At 41.9% G+C, this 17,066-nt stretch overlaps 1 protein-coding gene across 3 annotated transcripts in view; it reads left to right on the top strand.

Moving 5' to 3' along the window:
* vps13d (vacuolar protein sorting 13 homolog D) overlaps positions 1-17,066 on the top strand; it is a 72,040-nt gene that overhangs the window by 10,807 nt on the left and 44,167 nt on the right. Inside the window, exons 9-25 of one of the 3 annotated variants that reach the window (XM_020701641.2) lie at positions 668-768; positions 846-1,014; positions 1,848-1,949; positions 2,356-2,545; positions 2,643-2,822; positions 3,027-3,157; positions 3,246-3,297; positions 4,687-4,863; positions 7,527-7,657; positions 7,741-7,873; positions 7,980-10,226; positions 10,342-10,493; positions 11,179-12,222; positions 13,420-13,510; positions 13,641-13,767; positions 14,024-14,204; positions 14,947-15,171. In XM_020701641.2, the coding sequence (XP_020557300.1) occupies positions 668-768; positions 846-1,014; positions 1,848-1,949; positions 2,356-2,545; positions 2,643-2,822; positions 3,027-3,157; positions 3,246-3,297; positions 4,687-4,863; positions 7,527-7,657; positions 7,741-7,873; positions 7,980-10,226; positions 10,342-10,493; positions 11,179-12,222; positions 13,420-13,510; positions 13,641-13,767; positions 14,024-14,204; positions 14,947-15,171 (5,433 nt within the window). Of the gene's footprint in view, positions 1-667; positions 769-845; positions 1,015-1,847; positions 1,950-2,355; positions 2,546-2,639; positions 2,823-3,026; positions 3,158-3,245; positions 3,298-4,686; positions 4,864-7,526; positions 7,658-7,740; positions 7,874-7,979; positions 10,227-10,341; positions 10,494-11,178; positions 12,223-13,419; positions 13,511-13,640; positions 13,768-14,023; positions 14,205-14,946; positions 15,172-17,066 lie in introns of all 3 variants that reach the window. The other 2 variants (XM_023957042.1, XM_011473001.3) reach the window with 2 other exon arrangements.

The raw sequence follows: 17,066 nt of genomic DNA, 5'->3' as shown, positions 1-17,066 counted from the left end.
TAGTTATAGATTAAAAACGAGATTAAAATGCCATTAAAAAAAATCACGTGCTAAACTGTCTGTAGTAGGGCTGCACGAAATGAGGAAAATTTATGCGATATTAATGATCAGTATTGCGATAACAATAAAACTTGTGGAATGTGAAAAAATAGCAAAACAACCAAAAACGTCATTCGCCTTTCATTGCAACGGTTTAAAAATTAAACTCTAAAGCACTCCCGTCAACGAAGGAGTTTAAGATAAAAGGGCTCCATCTGATTGGTCAACAACTTGAATGGGGTCCATCCGATTGGTTAAATGCAGAAATAGATTTATTTAATACGTGAAATACTTCAAGTTGCCATAAGATTCTTTTAGCACATTGAAGGAAAGCATTTATTGCTATTCTTGCTGTCTTTTGCCATATGCATATTGCACAGCTTGATGTCACGATAACGATACATTTGCAGTATATTCTGCCGGCCTGGTCTGTAATAAATTAACTGCGATTAATGCGATAATTTGACACCGCTACAAGTTAATAACCTTTAAAAATAACAAATACTGCATATGTTCAACTTTACTGCTTTTCAAGTTGTTTTAGTTTCAAATATATGCCAAGAAGTTTTTTAAAATAATTTTATTGCACCGCTTTGCTTAACGTTTGTTCTCATTTCTTTTATGTTAGGTTCAGTATCTGCAGATCATGACTTTCCTAAAAGAGCTTGACCGCAGAGAGCGAGGAATGTTTTACAGAAAATGGAGACCCAAAGTTCCAATTCACACCAAGTATGTTACATTTGCTGCATTTCATTTCTTTTCTCTTAAATTTTTGTTTAATCATTTACTGTTTGCTTTCCTCTTAGCTGCCGGCAATGGTGGATGTTTGCTATTGAGGCTAACCTAAATGTAATTAGGGAGCAACGTCGGCGATGCAGCTGGATCTTTTCGCTACAGCGAGCCCGAGATGCTCGGACCTACACCAGCCTCTACTTCACCAGACTGAGGGGAATTCCTTTAAGTCCTCTTGAGGAGGTAGGCTTTGGTGTTGGAACCATGCTCAATTGTTTCTAAGTGTGCCAAGAAAAAATCCCCTCACCATGACACCACCACCACCAGCCTGAACCGTTGATAAAAAGCAGGATGGATCCAAGCTTACATGTTGTTGACGCCAAATTCTGACCCTTCAGTCAGAATGTAGCAGCAGAAATGGAGACTCATCAGACCAGATAACGTTTTTCCAATCTGAAATTGTCCAGTTCTGGTGAGTCTGTGTGAATTGTAGCCTCAGTTTCCTCTTCTTAGCAGACAGGAGTGACAACCCCTGTGATCTGCTGCTGTAGACCCTCTGCCTCCAGGTTGGAGGTGTTGTGCGTTCAGAGATGCTCTTCTGCAGACTTCAGTTGGAACCAGTAGTGTTTTGACTTCCTGTTGTCTTTCTACAAGCTGGAACCAGTCTGGTCATTCTCCTCTGACCTCTGGCATCAACAAGGCATTTCTGCCCACATAACTGCTGCTCACTGGATATTTTCTCTTTTTCTGACCATTTTCTGTAAAACCTAGAGATGGTTGTTGGTTAAAATCCCAGTAGATCAGCAGTTTCTGAAATGCTCAGACCAGCCTGTCCGGCACCAACAACCATGCCACATTCAAAGTCACTTCAATCACCTTTTACCTCCGTTCTGATGCTCGGTTTGAACAGCAGATCATCCTGACCACGTCTGCACGTCTAAATGCATTGAGTTGCTGCCATTTGATTGGCTGATTATGAATTTGCGTTTACGTGAAGTTAGGTACGTGTGCCTTATAAAGTGCCCGGTGAGTGTAGACCTTCATAAACCTCTGTGTTGATGCTTTCTGTTATTCAGAGTGAGCTGAAGCGAGTGGAAGAGGAGCAGACGTTTGAGGAGCTTCACACTCTAAGAGAAATTGTGTACGACTGGTTTCGACAGCAAGAAGACTCCACAGAGGTATGCTTTAACAAAGAGCTTTACTGTTCACACTCTTCAGTCTGTGAAGACTACAATTAAAAAGTAGTCGGTGTAAGTGCTGCAGTTCCTTAAATTTTCCTTTGAAGATTTGGAGTCAAGAACAGAAAAGTACATTGGAGCTGCGGTTCCTTTTTTTTTTACTTTCATGTCAACAGATTTCTTCTTTTTAATTTCAGTTTGAAGATATTTAATGAAAATCTGGAACATTCATGAAATTAATCATTGAGAAAATAAAAGCCTAACTGATTTGACATTTTTATCATTTTTACAAGAGATATGGATATGAAAATAACACCATTAAACAAGAAAAAGGGGCTCACTTGGAATGGCTCTGCTTTTTCATTGTTTCACTGGATTTCCTTTTTGCATTTCTTATTTTTTGCAGAAAATAAAAGAGCCGAGTGTTGAGTGTCAGCCTGAATTATCTGCCACAACCATTCAAAAAAGTGGGAGCTCAGGGATGATCCAGTACCTCCAGTCTTGGTTCCCTGGTTGGGGAGGCTGGTACGGAGATTCTGAGAATCTGGTCAGACCTGAGGAACCTTTGCCAAGTCCATCCTCCTGGAGTATTCTAGGTCAGGCCTTGTTTCTTAGTAGTGTCCCAGCTGCACATCGTCTGTTTTACAGTCTCCTATACATGCTGAATCATGACTATGTGCTGCTCTCCAGCAGAGACAGAAGACCTGTTTGATCCACTGGAGGACTCCCACACTCTGAACACTTTCACCAGGCGGGATCACATGTTTGCCCGGCTGGAGTTCTTACTGGAGAAGGGTACCATCATGCTCTTTGAACAGGACAGGAGGGGCCCTGTTCTGCATGAGAGTGGTGTCATCCATCTTGAATTCTCGGGTATGTTTCTGCACTCATGGAGTCGATTCTAAAGCTTTTACACTTTCCCCAAAAACCATCATTAGATGGGATAAACATCAGCTGCACACTTTGAAGTTGCCATGTTGTCAACTTTCACTCATACATTTGTCTGGAGAAGCGACTTCCACATAATCGAAGCAGCTCTTGTTTCAGAAAAGAACTCCGTTTTTTTTTTGTCTTCAGTGGTGAAGGTGATCGTGGAGTCCCTCCCTCGCTCAGAGTCCTCCTTACTGTCAGTGAAGCTGGGCAATTTGTTCCTGCGAGATTTGACCACTCAGGGTTCCATCTTCCCTGTCCTGATGTCAACCAAAACCGTAAGTGGTTCCGAGAGAGAACTGTGTTTATTTATACTTTCAAAAGGAATTATCTTTAACCTTAACTTTAACTTATGACTTGTCGCAGGATACAGTTGTCACCGTTAATCAGTCACCACTCCAGTCCAACAATGTTTCTGGTAAGATCCTCAACAGTCACAACTACTTTTCCCCATCATTTGTAAAAGATTATACAGAACTTTTCTTTTATATATCGTTTGCATTGACATTGATAGTAAAGATGGAAAAAAGTACAAAACTTAATTATGGAAAAAAGATTTGTTTTATCTTTGTTTAAGTGCAGACAGTTTAAACAATCTTCAGTATGTTTCACTTGGTAATAAATCCTGATATTAGAGCCTAACTAATTTCTTTGGAGCAACAGTGAAGAGCCAGAGAGGTGAGGAAGCAATTTGAATTCAGCCTTAGACTCCACTGACTTATTTTTAGAATGTCCCAAGAAACACATTCTAAGAAACCAATATGCTAATGTTTATAGCCATGCTTATATAATTTTCTTCTATACAGTAATCCTTTTAAGCTGCAACATTATATACTTTTTCCATATCTCGAGTATTAGACATTTTTAATAAAATCTTACACCTCCACAGCTCTATTCTAGTATGTTTGCTCAATGGTTGATTGAAAGTCTGTCCCATTCATGAGATCTTTTTTGCATATTCTTGTATTTTCAAAGCCACCCACAAATGTTCTAGAGTTCAAAGGTCAGGGCTTTTTAAATTGCCACCAATTTCCTCTAATAATCTTAAACTACTTTGAGTTTAATTTGGAACCAAGTTTACACTAAAGAGCATCTCTCGTCACTCGGATGCGGCTCTCACTGCCGGAGTGAATCTCACCGTACTGGGAGATTCTCTGAATGATCTCATCAACCCAGACATGGAGATGTGATTGCCCATGCTGTTGAAGAGCTCTTTAAAATAAATAAACCTTATTCTTTTAACACCATCCATGTCTTCCATGCATTGTGAATGAAGTATACACAGACGCCACTCCATGTAACATTTAGGCTACAAATATTTGGCAGTAGCTACACATCTGGGGTGTCAAGCCTTTTTGGACAGGCAGCGAGGAGTAAATTCGCCACACGGTGAAAGACTGGCGGCTGACGCAAATTTGATGAGCGACTCACGTTCGGTGTGAGCAGGGCTCTGGAACCAATGATGAATGATTTGAACTCATGTAAAGTTTGACCAAATACTTATTTTCTACCATAGTTTACAAATAAATTCTTCGAAAATCAGACTGTGATTTTCTGTTTTTGTTTTTCTCATTTTGTCTCTCATAGTTGAGGTATACGTAAATTACAGGCCTCTCTCATCTTTTTAAGTGGGAGAACTTGCACATTTGGTGCCTGGCTCAATACTTTTTTGCGCCAGTGAAAGACCAATCCACGCTCCATCTCTTTGATTAAAAATCATCAGCAAGCAGAATAAAGTAGCAAAACTGTAGTTAAGCCGATAAAAGCAATAAATAACGTTTGTTTTTTTTGCTGCATATTTTGCCAGAATGCAGAGTCGAGTCTACATCTCCAGTGTTTGAAATGATATATGAGCGAAACCCTGCAAAATCCAAGTTTGAAAGAAGACTGGAAGTCCGCACAAGTCCACTGAACATTATCTACAACCCTCAGGCTATTAAAAAAGTGACTGAGTTCTTCTACAAAGGGAGGGTCCACACCTCAGGTTAGTATCAGACCCAAGTTCACTTTGTTTGCTCATAGTTGCATACTGTTTAACAACTGTCTAGTTATTTTGCTGGAAGAAATAGAATGTGGTGTCTTTGTTTGAAGAGGCTGCATGTGAGTGTAGTTCATCTAACTCTCACCTACACGGTCAAGTAAAGTCAGACTTTAAGGATGTCTTCAGAAAAGATTTCAAGACTTCATCAAAGATAGGTCAGACTATTCTTCAGAAAGGAGTTTTAGTGTTGAAACGAGGTACCATGGAGCACAAGAAGGCAATTATGGAGAAATAGGATCATTTTCCTTATCTGTTCATGGTTTAGGCATATTTAAGCCCATCAACACAACTGACATCTTTATTTCTGTGGCAGACTTTTCAACAGCAACCCAAACATTGAACCTTTAATCAATACCTTAAATAAAAAAATCGCTTAATTTTTTGTAGAGGTCAAGTTTTAACAGTGAAATATAAATGGATAGATAGATGGATAGATGGACATTATCCCACTTATACCATGGTCACTTACAAACATAATATGTAGTCAATATTTTGAGATTAATCCTAGTTATTTTTTCGGTTTAAACCGCAGACTGATTGATATGTGGTGCAGCATATTGTCATGGTAATGGCTGACCGACCTCGAATATGGCGGCAAAGGAAAGCGATATATGTAAGGGTTAATGGCCTTCGACGTGTGCATTATCAGAATTTACGCACTTGGTGTCAGACGGTTCAGGCTTCCACGGCATGCATTAATTTCTGATAATGCACACTTCGTCGGCCATTAACCCACTTATACCATGGTCACTTATAAAAGAAATAAATACTCAATCAGTTTTTGGTACTTTATTCTTGTTATTTTTCTGTTTAGATCTCTTTTTTTACTAAAAGAGAGACAAAATGCGCCGCTTAGCCGGCTGAGCCAGCACCGACCCCGACTGCAGCGGCACAGGAAAGCGATATATATGCTGATCGTCACGATGGATTAAATAAACATCAGTTCAGAGAGAAAGTTTGCCTTACCACTTGTTTTTGTCCTGATGATGAGGCAAAAGTTTGTTTCAAAGAAGCCAGCTCAGTCAAGTGTCCTAATTACTTGATCTGAACTTGATTTTCTGCAGGGGGCACCAGACCAAAACCCCCCCGTTTGTCCAAGAAGAATAAATGCTCCCTGTAGAATGAATCTTCTGCTTCATGCACACAATCACCTGGATGCTGATGCAGTGCAGACATACACCGTATAACCAAAAGTATATGCCCACCCATCCAAATGATCAGAATCAGGTGTCCTAATCACTCGTCCTGGTCACAGGTGTATGAAATCATCGCTCAGGCATGCAGACTGTTTTTACAAACCTTTGTGAAACAATGGGTCACTCTCAGGAGATCAGTGGATTCCAGTGTGGAACTGTCATAGGACGCCACCTGTGGAACAAATCCAGTGGTGAAGTTTCCTCTCTAATAAATCTTCCACAGTCATCTGTCAGCTCTATCAGAACAACATGGAAGATTTTGGGAACAACAACAACTCAGCCATCAAGTGGTAGACCACATAAACTGATGGAGAGGAGTCAGAGGATGCTGAAGGACATAGTGCAAATAGGTCACCAACTTTCTGCACAGTCAGTTGCTACAGAGCTCCAAACGTCATGTGACCTTCAGATTAGCCCAAGAACAGGACGCAGAGAGCTTCATGGAATGGGTTTCCATGGCTAAGCAGCTGCATCCAAGCCACGCATCACCAAGTGCAAAGCAAAGCGTTGATGCAGTGGTAAATGGTGCATACTTATATAGCGCTTTTCTACCAGCATGCCGCCACTGGACTCCAGAGCAGTGGAGACGCCTTCTCTGATGAATCGCGCCTTTCCATCTGGAAATCTGATCGATGAGTCCGGGTTTGGAGGTTGCCAGGACAACGGGACAGTTGGGATCGCACTGTACCAAGTGGGAAATTTGCTGGAGGAGGAATTATTGTGTGTCATCTCTCACAGGGGGCTCAAACTCACAGCCAAAACTTTTAAGTGTCTGCCCCCCCCCACCCTCTTGGCTACCACAAACATCCATCCCATACTTGGCTCAAAAATTAAATTCTGACTTTATTGCACAGGTTTAATAGTCACATACGACGCAGCACGAGGTGCATTCAGGGACTGCATGAAACTCCTGTAGTTATGTGCTTTCATTGAGAGCTCATTGTTGCTGCATTCAGGTGCGCTTAGAGGAGCACACAATAATATATGCATGTTTTTGTATGGATGACATTTTAGAGAAAAAACACATTGGCTCAGACATCGATATGGTTGGATCTTAGGAAATAAATATGATTGATCGATTAAAAACAGACAAAAGTCACAAATGTTGCAAAATGTTTGAATCTAAGGAGGCAATGGAAATCAATAGAAAAGATGAGGCAACTAAACAGTTCAAATCCAAATTAAAACGCTTGTGAATTATAGAATATGTATGCAATTTAACAAAACACCCCCCAAAAAAACCCAAAAAGGATAGAATAAAAAATTATAAACCGTAGATGGACAAAAAGATCTTTATGTAATCTAAAACCGTCATTTTATAGATAATTGTCTTTCTTAACCCGTTTAAACTTAAACTAAGAGTTTGAAGAAACTTACAGGAGTTGTTTTTCTTTTGTTTTTGTCATCCAGGTTTTGGATATCAGTCTGAGCTGGAGCTGAGAGTGGCAGAAGCTGCCAGGAGGCAGTACAACAAGCTAAAGATGCAAACCAAGGCAGAAATCCGGCAAACCATTGACCAGCTTCTTGTGGGAGAGTTTATTGTAAGAGTTTTTCTGAAATGTGTCCCGAATGTGGCTGTTGATGTTTATTATTTATGAAAATATATGTTGTACATCCTTCACAGGAAAACAGTAAGCGCTGGACGATGAAACTTGACATCTGTGCACCTCAAGTGATTTTCCCGGATGACTTCCAGTCAGGAGACCCTGTGCTTGTTGTGGTCGATTTAGGCAGAATTCTTCTGACAAATTCCCAAGGTAAATTCCAGTTATAAAGGATGAACAATGTACCAACGCGTGCAAACTGTTTTGTCTATTAAATTTGATCATTCACTCTATGAACTGCTTGTCAATTTCATTAAAGATGAAAGTACCATCAGCTCAAAATCTGCCGAGCCTGAAAGGGAAGACATGAGCGATGATGAGTACCAGACGCCGCTTGCCACGCCACCAGAATCTCCACCACCTGAACTCGACTTGCCTTTAAAGGCGCAGCTTAAAAACCCTGAGGTCCCCAGTCTTAAAATCCCAGAGTCCACACAAGCTTACAGTTGGAAACTATATGAAAAATACTGCTTGTCATTTATGGACCTGCAAATAATGGTTGGTCGCTACAAGGATAACTGGAAACACCTTCAGGAAGGTGAAGTAGGGCCTACACATGTGGTTGAAAAGTTTAACGTGCTGCTCCAGCTTGAGCAGAGGCTGCGTTATACTTCAGATCCTCAGCTCCCCGGGGCTGTGCTCTCAGGGACGCTGCCGGATCTCAAGGTTCATTTCAACCTTGAGAAGATGACTGCCCTTCAAAGTTGCCTTGCAAGGCTAAGCAGTCCAGCTCCAAGTGAAGCGGACAAATTCATGGAAAAAGATCCAAATGTCCGATCTCCTGATCCTATACCCCAGCACAAATATTTTTTCAGGGATGACAGCTCATTGAAACTGCAGGGTTCTGCCAAGAATCTGACCCAGAGTGTTATGACACTGGAACAGCATACACGCGAAGTCCTCGTGGAATCTCGTCTGCTGTTGGCTGAATTCAATGTGGCATACATGCAGCTTGGTGTGGAGAGTGAAGGTCGCTATATATCTGTTCTCAAAGTGTTTGGCACAAAGGCGCATTTCGTGAAGCGGCCATACGATGCTGAAGTTTCTTTAACAGTCCATGGTCTTCTTTTGGTGGACACTATGCAGACCTATGGGTCAGATTTTGACCTTCTTGTTGCTTCTCATAAGCACCTGGGCTTTGATCTACCCACTGGTATCCTCAAAGAAAGCCAGCCGTCTTCTCCTGACTTGTGCAACAACACATCTGAGCATGAAGAAAGGCTTCCCGAGTTTTCCTCAAACCTCTCCATGGGTAACACATCCCCATTCAGTTCAATTTTCAAAGATGAAGATGCACTTATCAAGCTTGAGTATCAGTTTGTGAGCTCAGACTGTCCCTCCATGAACCTTGACAGCTCCCTTCAGGTTACAAGTATACAAGTCAACAACTTGGATATAATTCTTAACCCCGAGACCATAGTGGAGCTGCTAAAATTCCTTCAGAAGTCTTTTCCCAGAGAAGATAGCTCTTCAGTTCAACAACAGCCAACACATCTTCACAATGAGGACGAGGACAGGACATACCAAGCCACGTATGACCAGAATAAAGAGTTAACAGTGGAGATCCACAGACTGAACCTGCTTCTCCTCCGGACGGTGTCCACTGGCACCACGTTGGGTGCTGAGAAGAAAGCAATGAAGATAGCCACTGCCAGCATTGCTGGAACCAAGGTCAACGTTTCAATGGGAAGTACATTTGATGTGAGTGGTTCACTCGGATTAATGCAGCTGGGAGACCTGACCCAGGAGGGAAACCGAAGCCAGTTTGTGGTCAGCATTGGTAGTGTTGAGGGTAACTCTTTGGGTCTGGATGGGTTAACATTTCTCTCTGATACATGTGGCTCCCAAACAGATGCTTTAAACTTCCGCCTTCTGGAGCAGTCCAGAGGGGAATGTTCACTAAAACTCCACATGGCATCACTTCACTACAACCACTCTGCCAAGTTCCTTCGAGAGCTCAGTCTGTCAGCCAATGAATTGGAAGATAGTTTCCGTTCCATGTTGAAAAATGCTGCCACAAAAGTATCAACAGTTCTGGCCTCCAAAACAGCAGAATACAGTGGTATGGTTTCACTCTTTGAGACCCCACTAAAAAAATCTCGAACCTTCAGCCACAGTTGGCCATATTCATTTGAGGAGGAAGAGGAGGTTCCCGTTGAAGAACCTGAATCCACACTTGATGATTTCTCAGTGAAGCTTAACTTAAACATCCATATTGAATCTCCAGTTGTGTCTATTCCTCGTAAATTTGGACACCCTGAGCTATTGGTTGGTCATTTGGGAAGTATAAGGATATGCAATTGTCTTAATAGCCAGGACTTACCAGGGGAGACCCTGCAGGTGTTGGTGAAGGATATTCGTCTGTATTCTCTCAACATGAGTCACTTGATTCCAAAAAGAGCACCCAGATGGGAGCGAGTTGACGATGTGTTAAGATACCTCATAAACCAAGAGGAAGCCCCGTTCACACGCAACGACTTCTTCGAGTCTCTGAGCCGAGGACAAGGTGAGAACATTTCTGTTGCTACTTTTTTGTTTTTGTTTTGTTTTACTTTGTTTGCAATATATACAAACATTCAGCCTGAAAAATGGGTCTTTTCACTGAGTATTTCCTTTACCAGCCTTCCATATACTGAAAGATACTACTATTCAGTTTACTGTGGAGAAACTTCCTCTTGATGAAGATGCTGAGCAAAGCTTAAGTACCACTGAGGAATCGTACAGAAGCGTGGGACAACTGAGAATTCAGGGGGAATTTGTCACCCCTGTCCAGGTATGACTTTCTTTATTCTTTTTAAATTGACACGCTCACAAACGCAAACAAAATGAAGCTGTGATTTTGGTCCCAACCATTGGCTGTGTAAGAGAACTGGACAGAGTGAGTATGATGTCACCCATAGAAAATGGCTTGAAATTAGGTCAATTCAGCCGCCGTTTCTATGGCAACCACTCACCAATCAGGAGTGAGCTTGTTGGAAGTCCATGCCCCTACCACTTGAAAGTGGGCTACACAGAATCTGTCAAACGTTTTGAACATTCAGCATGAGACCACATGCTTTCATCGAGGTATCTGATTGGTCAGTTTATAACTTTAGATAAAGATATACCATCATAAAAAAACTAGGATTAATGAAAAAACATGTAAAAAAAAAATACAGGTAGCAGGACACGAACGATTATCCTGACTAATAGAATGATTGCGTAACAGCTGTTCATTTCTCTATAGTTGTCTATGGGATTTTAGCTTCCTGGAGCCAGCAGGTACTTCCTGTTTGGAACGCCAGGGGCGAGGGGTCCCTCAGTCCAGTTCTCAACTGCCACGCCTAAATGTTTTTAACGGGATACAGATTTTAGCATAGACGAGGATAACACAAGTGTATATATATTTATGTTGTATCCATTTAATGTGACGTTAATAGATGACTAGTATTGAGTGAAATTTTAAATTTGTCTGCTAGGTCTTCTTGTGCAAGCCTGTGTACGAACAAGTTCTCCAGACTCTTGACAACCTGTTCTTGATTGAGGAGCAGCACACAATGCCCAGCCAGCCACCAACCCCCCCACCACCAACGCCTTCCTCTGTCAGACTCCATTGGTTTCCTGACCCCCAAGGGGGGCTGTTTGCTAGGGACCCCCCCAGTGTTAACTTTTCCCATTCGTCCCTTTCTTCTCCTTTGTCTTTACAGTCTCAAAAACCAGCTCCTTACTCCGCCTCCTTTACTCAGCTAAAAGTCAACCTACATGTGGCAGAACTCCAGGTCCAGCTGAGTGCAGACCTGACTCAGGGATCCCAAGGGTTAGTCAGTGTTCGCTTCCAAGATCTTGAAGGAGACTTTACCAAAGATCATCCGAACTCGCTAAGGGTGCAGCTGGCTCTACGTGCAGTTCTGATGGAAGATCTACTGGAACAGAACCCAGAGTCTAAGTACAAATATCTGATGGTGTCTCGTGGCGCTCCCAAGCCCTCAACGTTTAGCCCAAAGGAGTACCTCTCCCAGAGCTGTCCCTCACAGTCTAATGCGTTTTACCCAGACATGCCCCGCTCACTGCCAGCCCACATGGAGGAGGCCCAGAATGTGTTTCAGCTCTACCAGAGGCATTCCAGCACCCCATCAAATAGCAATCGCAAGTCCAAGAAAGACCCAGAATGTCCCATCACCCCCCCGCCTTCTCCTTTGCATTGTAAAGCCTCTCTTCAGCCTTCAGACTTTGATGACTCTTTGGTTCATATAAATGTTTTGCTGGTGGACCAGAACCACCCAGAATTCAAAACGCGCTATGGCAGTGTGGGACGAAGTGTGGACATTGACTTCAACTGCCTGGACGTTCTGATCACTCTTCAGACCTGGGTGGTTATTCTGGACTTCTTTGGGATTGGGTCCACAGCCAGCAATCATGCAGTGAAGGAGGAAATCCCACCCCAAGCAGTGCCAGATTTCCCATTGTATGATCCAGATGTGGACGAAACAGTGCAACCTGTCAACACAAAAGTGGACCTAAAGGTAGGCAACAGTTGCCTGAAGTTAAAGGTTTGTTATTCTTTCAAAATCTAAACAAAGTAAAAAATTATGACTAATAAAAATGAAATGAATTCTCTTAGAAAATGGTGATCAATTCCATGAGTCATCTTTCCCTTAAAGTAATTTCCTTAATTTTTCAAGCAAAAAAAATGCTTTTAGATCGTTGTTTACGTAAGAATTCCTGTTTGATCAACGAAGTTTCCACTAAATTTCAGTTCATTAGTTTTAGTAGTTTCCAACTGATCAGCAGACATACAGCAAGTGGGATTATGAGAACAGATTATACAGAAACATTAAAACATAAATGACACTTTGACGTGGAACGTGACTTTAGGACAAATGTCATACCAGGGACATTATACGTCTAATAAAACTCATGCTTATAGATGTCATGTTAAAGATGTTCTCAATCTACTAGGTAAGAAGAAGTTCAGTTACATTTTTTGTTACCTCCCAAGACATTGTTAGTTTTTTGTGAGCTATTGTTGCTAAATGCAAAGTGTTCTGATGAGCTTAGCCGTACAACTTATATTTATTTGATTTATTCGTTTATTTAACAGAGACAGTCCACATTAAAAGCATGGCTGCAATGCACCACAATTAGCCCAAAGGCTATTTTTCATCTGTCGTCCCCGGACAGGTGTTAAAACCGTCAACTTAAAAACTTCAAAGCATAAATTCAATACATTAATAGAAAAAATATACATGTACTATACACAATCATTTAAAATACATACAACATGCACAGAGAGAGAAACATAAAAACATATATAAAAGACACATAGGTAACAGATCAGACAATGAGGGGCAGGCATTAAAATAGTTCAATGTAGACACGTTTCTTGTGACATGAACCAGTTTTTCAGGTGCTTTTTAAACAGAATGAATGTGGTGAGGTCTCTAATAATGTGAGGAACAGAGTTCCACTCTTGTGCTGCTGTTACGAAGAAGGCGCTCTGGCTGAAGGCACGTCTCTGCAGAGGAACTATACAGTCTTGACGAACCGACCCTCCTGTCTCTTTGGGAGAATGTTCTCATTTTTACAAACTGACTGAGTGGAGGGGATGACAATTCAGTGATGATTTTACAAAACAGGCATAGCTTTGCATACTTAATGATGTTCTCCCAGCTTAACAGTTTGTGTTTTTTTAAACTGTCTTCACATTTTCCACTTTTCAGGTTCATTCTTTGTCTCTTGTGTTGAACAAAAAGCTCAATGAGCTCGCCAGAGCCAGCGTGTCCAAGTTATCTGCTCATCTTGAGATGCTTGGTGAGTATCATCCACTCTAAAGAAAAAGAAAATAAACCAATCGTTTGTCTTTTTAGCTCATTATTCCCAAGTATTGTAACACAAATGAATCCTTGTATCAAAAGTTGTTTTATTATGTCTTACATTGCAGATGGTGACATGGCACTGCATGGGAGTTTGAGAAGTTTGTCGTTGAGTGACCTAACCCCTCATGGGAGCTTGTATGGAGAACGCTTTACCACCCAAGGAGGGGATGCTCTTGTTTTTAACATACTCAAGTTTGTACATCAGGCACCACACACTCTACAGCAAGGCCTCGAGGGCCGGTGTCCTGTCGGTTTTCCAGAAATCCTGCCTTATTTGCTGTTGATTACCTGGATCAGGTGTGTTTAGCCAATAAGACGCTTCAATGGCAGGTTTGTTGGAAACCATGTTGGAAACCGGCCCTTGACGCCTGAAATTGGACAGCCCTGCGCTACAGCATGTTAAGCATAAGAAACGGGTGTTTTGTAACATCATATGCTGTTTATGAAGGTACGGTCAGCCCGATCCTCACCTCGAGAGAGAATGTGACATCATGGTGAGCCTCCAGATGGCCTCAGTGCAGTATGTCCACACCCAGCGCTTCCAGGCTGAGCTGGTGGCTTTCATTCATCATTTCACTCAGCTACAGGACATTCTCGGCAGGCAGAGGGCTGCCATGGAAGGCCAGACCGTAAGTACCAGTGCAAAGGCTCTTTCCCGCCAGTTCCTCACAGCAATTTGCTGTATTATCTAGAATTGTTGTATGACAGTGTATTGTTTTGGCCAACCTGCCTGTATGAAGTGATATTTTCGCGACAGCATTGAGAACAAAAGTCACAGTTTTGAGATCCAAATTTCCTAAATTGCAAAAAAAATGTTCCATTTTAAAACTGAAAGATGCTGGCTAATTGTCTACACTAATAAGTACACTACCGTGTTGTATTCTGGCTTTGCTGCTCCTTTTGGGTTCAGCTCAGAGAGAAACGGGCCAATATGCTTGAAGACTGCAGAATCCTGGTCAAACAGAACCGACACAAAGTCCGGTGTCTGCTCCAGGCACGGTGAATGTGAGGCAGACTTACGTGATTGGATAGAATCTAGACCAATTAGCATCGCCCGTCTGGTCTCTGAATGGCTGTTTGGTGGCACAAACGTCACGGTAAACTCAGAGATGGGAATGCAAACTCAAAGATGGGGAGAAAGCGAGATGGGAGAGAATGCATTTAAATAAAATTACTGTTACAAATGCAAAAATGTATTTTTAATGGAAAGGTTTAACATTTTTATTTGTTATTAAAACTGAAAATTTTGCTTGCAATTTAGAAAATTAGATCTTAAAACTGGGACTTTTGTTCTCCATGTGGCGACACAAATATAACTTCATATGAGTGTCCTATTTTTCATATCTTTTTTGGTCTTTGACCTCGTTTTAGGTTCGTGATTGTCCTCAGCGGGCATCCAGGGTACTGCTTGATATTGATGCTGGCGCACCAGTTATTGTCATCCCTGAAAGCTCACAGTCACCAAGAGTCATAGTAGCCAACTTTGGCCAGCTCAGAGTGAAAAACCGCTTTCTGCCAGCCGGAGCTTGTGGGACATTTTCCCTCCGAGAAAAGGTAGAGAAACTCACCATGGTACATGCCTTTTTCCCTTCACTGGTGAGTCACACCGCTGGTTCATCCAAGTTCCTGCTGTGCTGTCTAACACTTTTGTCCTTTTTTCATGCAACTTTTCTGTATTCATTTGTCCATTTGGAGAATTTTTTCAAACTTTTAAAATTATTTTCACATGCTTTTTGTAACAAAATTACATACTTTTTTCCCCCCCCAAAACTGATACTATTTGGCTGACTTGTTTTGTAAAACTATTTGCAAAATGTGTTGGAAGCAACAAGGGGGAGCTATTAGATGCCTTGCTGCTTGTGCACATAATCTAGACTATTTGTTGCAGTTGTACATCATTAGGGAAGCAGCCTCTAAATGCATTTTCACATTAATAAAGGAAATTCATTTGGCTTGTACACCACCACAAGCTGTACAAAATCTCTAGCAGGAAGCTTCTAGTTTTGTGCAAACTTTGCTTAATCTCCACCTGGTATTTAATTCTGCTGGTAATCAACTACATTGTCCTTAACAATGATCTCTACTGTTTTCACAAATGACCTGTAAAAAGTTGAGTCTATCATTCAGAAGCTATTTTTTAACATTAAACTGTGTAGTTTTAAATTTTCCCACAAAAGCAATTGGCAGCACTACCATTTCCAGCTAACAAGTTATAATAGAATTTGAAAGCCCTGCAAGATTAACATTAACGTGACCTGGTCTCACCTGTGTGTCTCCAAGGTGTTCCCTGGTCACCAGTGACCAGCTCCTTCAGATAGGAAAGCTCCTTGGTTACCTCCATCCATATGGCCAGCTTGTTCATTGCTTTAGGTCAGGGGTCGGGAACCTATGGCTCGCGAGCCATATATGGCTCTTTTGATGGTCACATGTGGCTCGCAGACAAATCTTTAATTATACTTTTTTTTTCATTAGACCAGTCCTTCTCGGGCGCGATGCGATGCCAGAGGCGCGCAGTAGTAGCAGTGCTTAGAGAGAGAAATCTGCGCCAGCGCTATCAGTTACTATTATCTATTATTTCACAGAGTTTGTACCAGCTGAAAACCTGTGAATTGACGTGCCTAAAACTACGCGCTCCCGTCTCTGAGAAAGAGCGCGCAGATGCGGGGACGGGATGTGTGAGGAAGAAAGCAGGGGGTGGGGCTGAGGTGTTGTGGGGACAGCAGGTGAATCGCGCAGGGATTGTAAAAACCTAAAACCCACTGCCCGTCACTCACTGCAGCGTGTGAGTATATGTTTGTCACCCGTCTGCATGTGATCAGTCTTTGTCACATCTACAGAACATTCAGACCTAAGATCACGTTTAAAGTCTTAACGCCTGCATGAAGCAGAAACTCACCACGTATCAACCAGACTAGACCATCAGCAAAACTACCACGAGAAATACTCATCATTTATTAGCAACAGCATAACAATGTTATTAAAAAGAATCCACAGACTTATTGTACTTTAAAAATGTTGAAATTAAATCAAATGCACACATTCATTTGTATATTTAGTTTTAAACAAATTGTCGCGGACTGAGTTGGATGGCTGTTGGGCCGCGTTAAAAGTTCTGGAGTTCATTGAACGCGTCAAGCAGAGATCTGATTGGCCCTCAGTTCTGTCGCTCAGCCTGTTGTTAGGTAGTTTGGACCAATGGGGTTCAGCTATGGGCCGAATAAGGGAAATGGGAGGGCTGCAGCGGGAGCAGGGGAATATAAAGTTGGGAGAAGCGCTCTAGTGTCGGCGGGAGAGATTCAGGAGTTGCTGAATTAATTGAACGGCGTTTGTTGCGGTCTGCAGTAATCGGAATAAAGAACTTTAAAAGAGGTTAAGTCTCCATGCCTCAGTGTGGGGAAGGGACACTACATTATTGTATGGCTCTTTCGAAATTACATTTCAAAATATGTGGCATTTATGGCTCTCTTGGCCAAAAAGGTTCCCGACCCCTG

Source organism: Oryzias latipes, chromosome 7, assembly GCF_002234675.1.
Source record: "Oryzias latipes chromosome 7, ASM223467v1".
In the NCBI taxonomy this organism is placed as follows: domain Eukaryota; kingdom Metazoa; phylum Chordata; class Actinopteri; order Beloniformes; family Adrianichthyidae; genus Oryzias; species Oryzias latipes.
The sequence above is the reverse complement of the archived record's forward strand: the minus strand, read 5'-3'. Positions and strand labels throughout refer to the sequence as shown.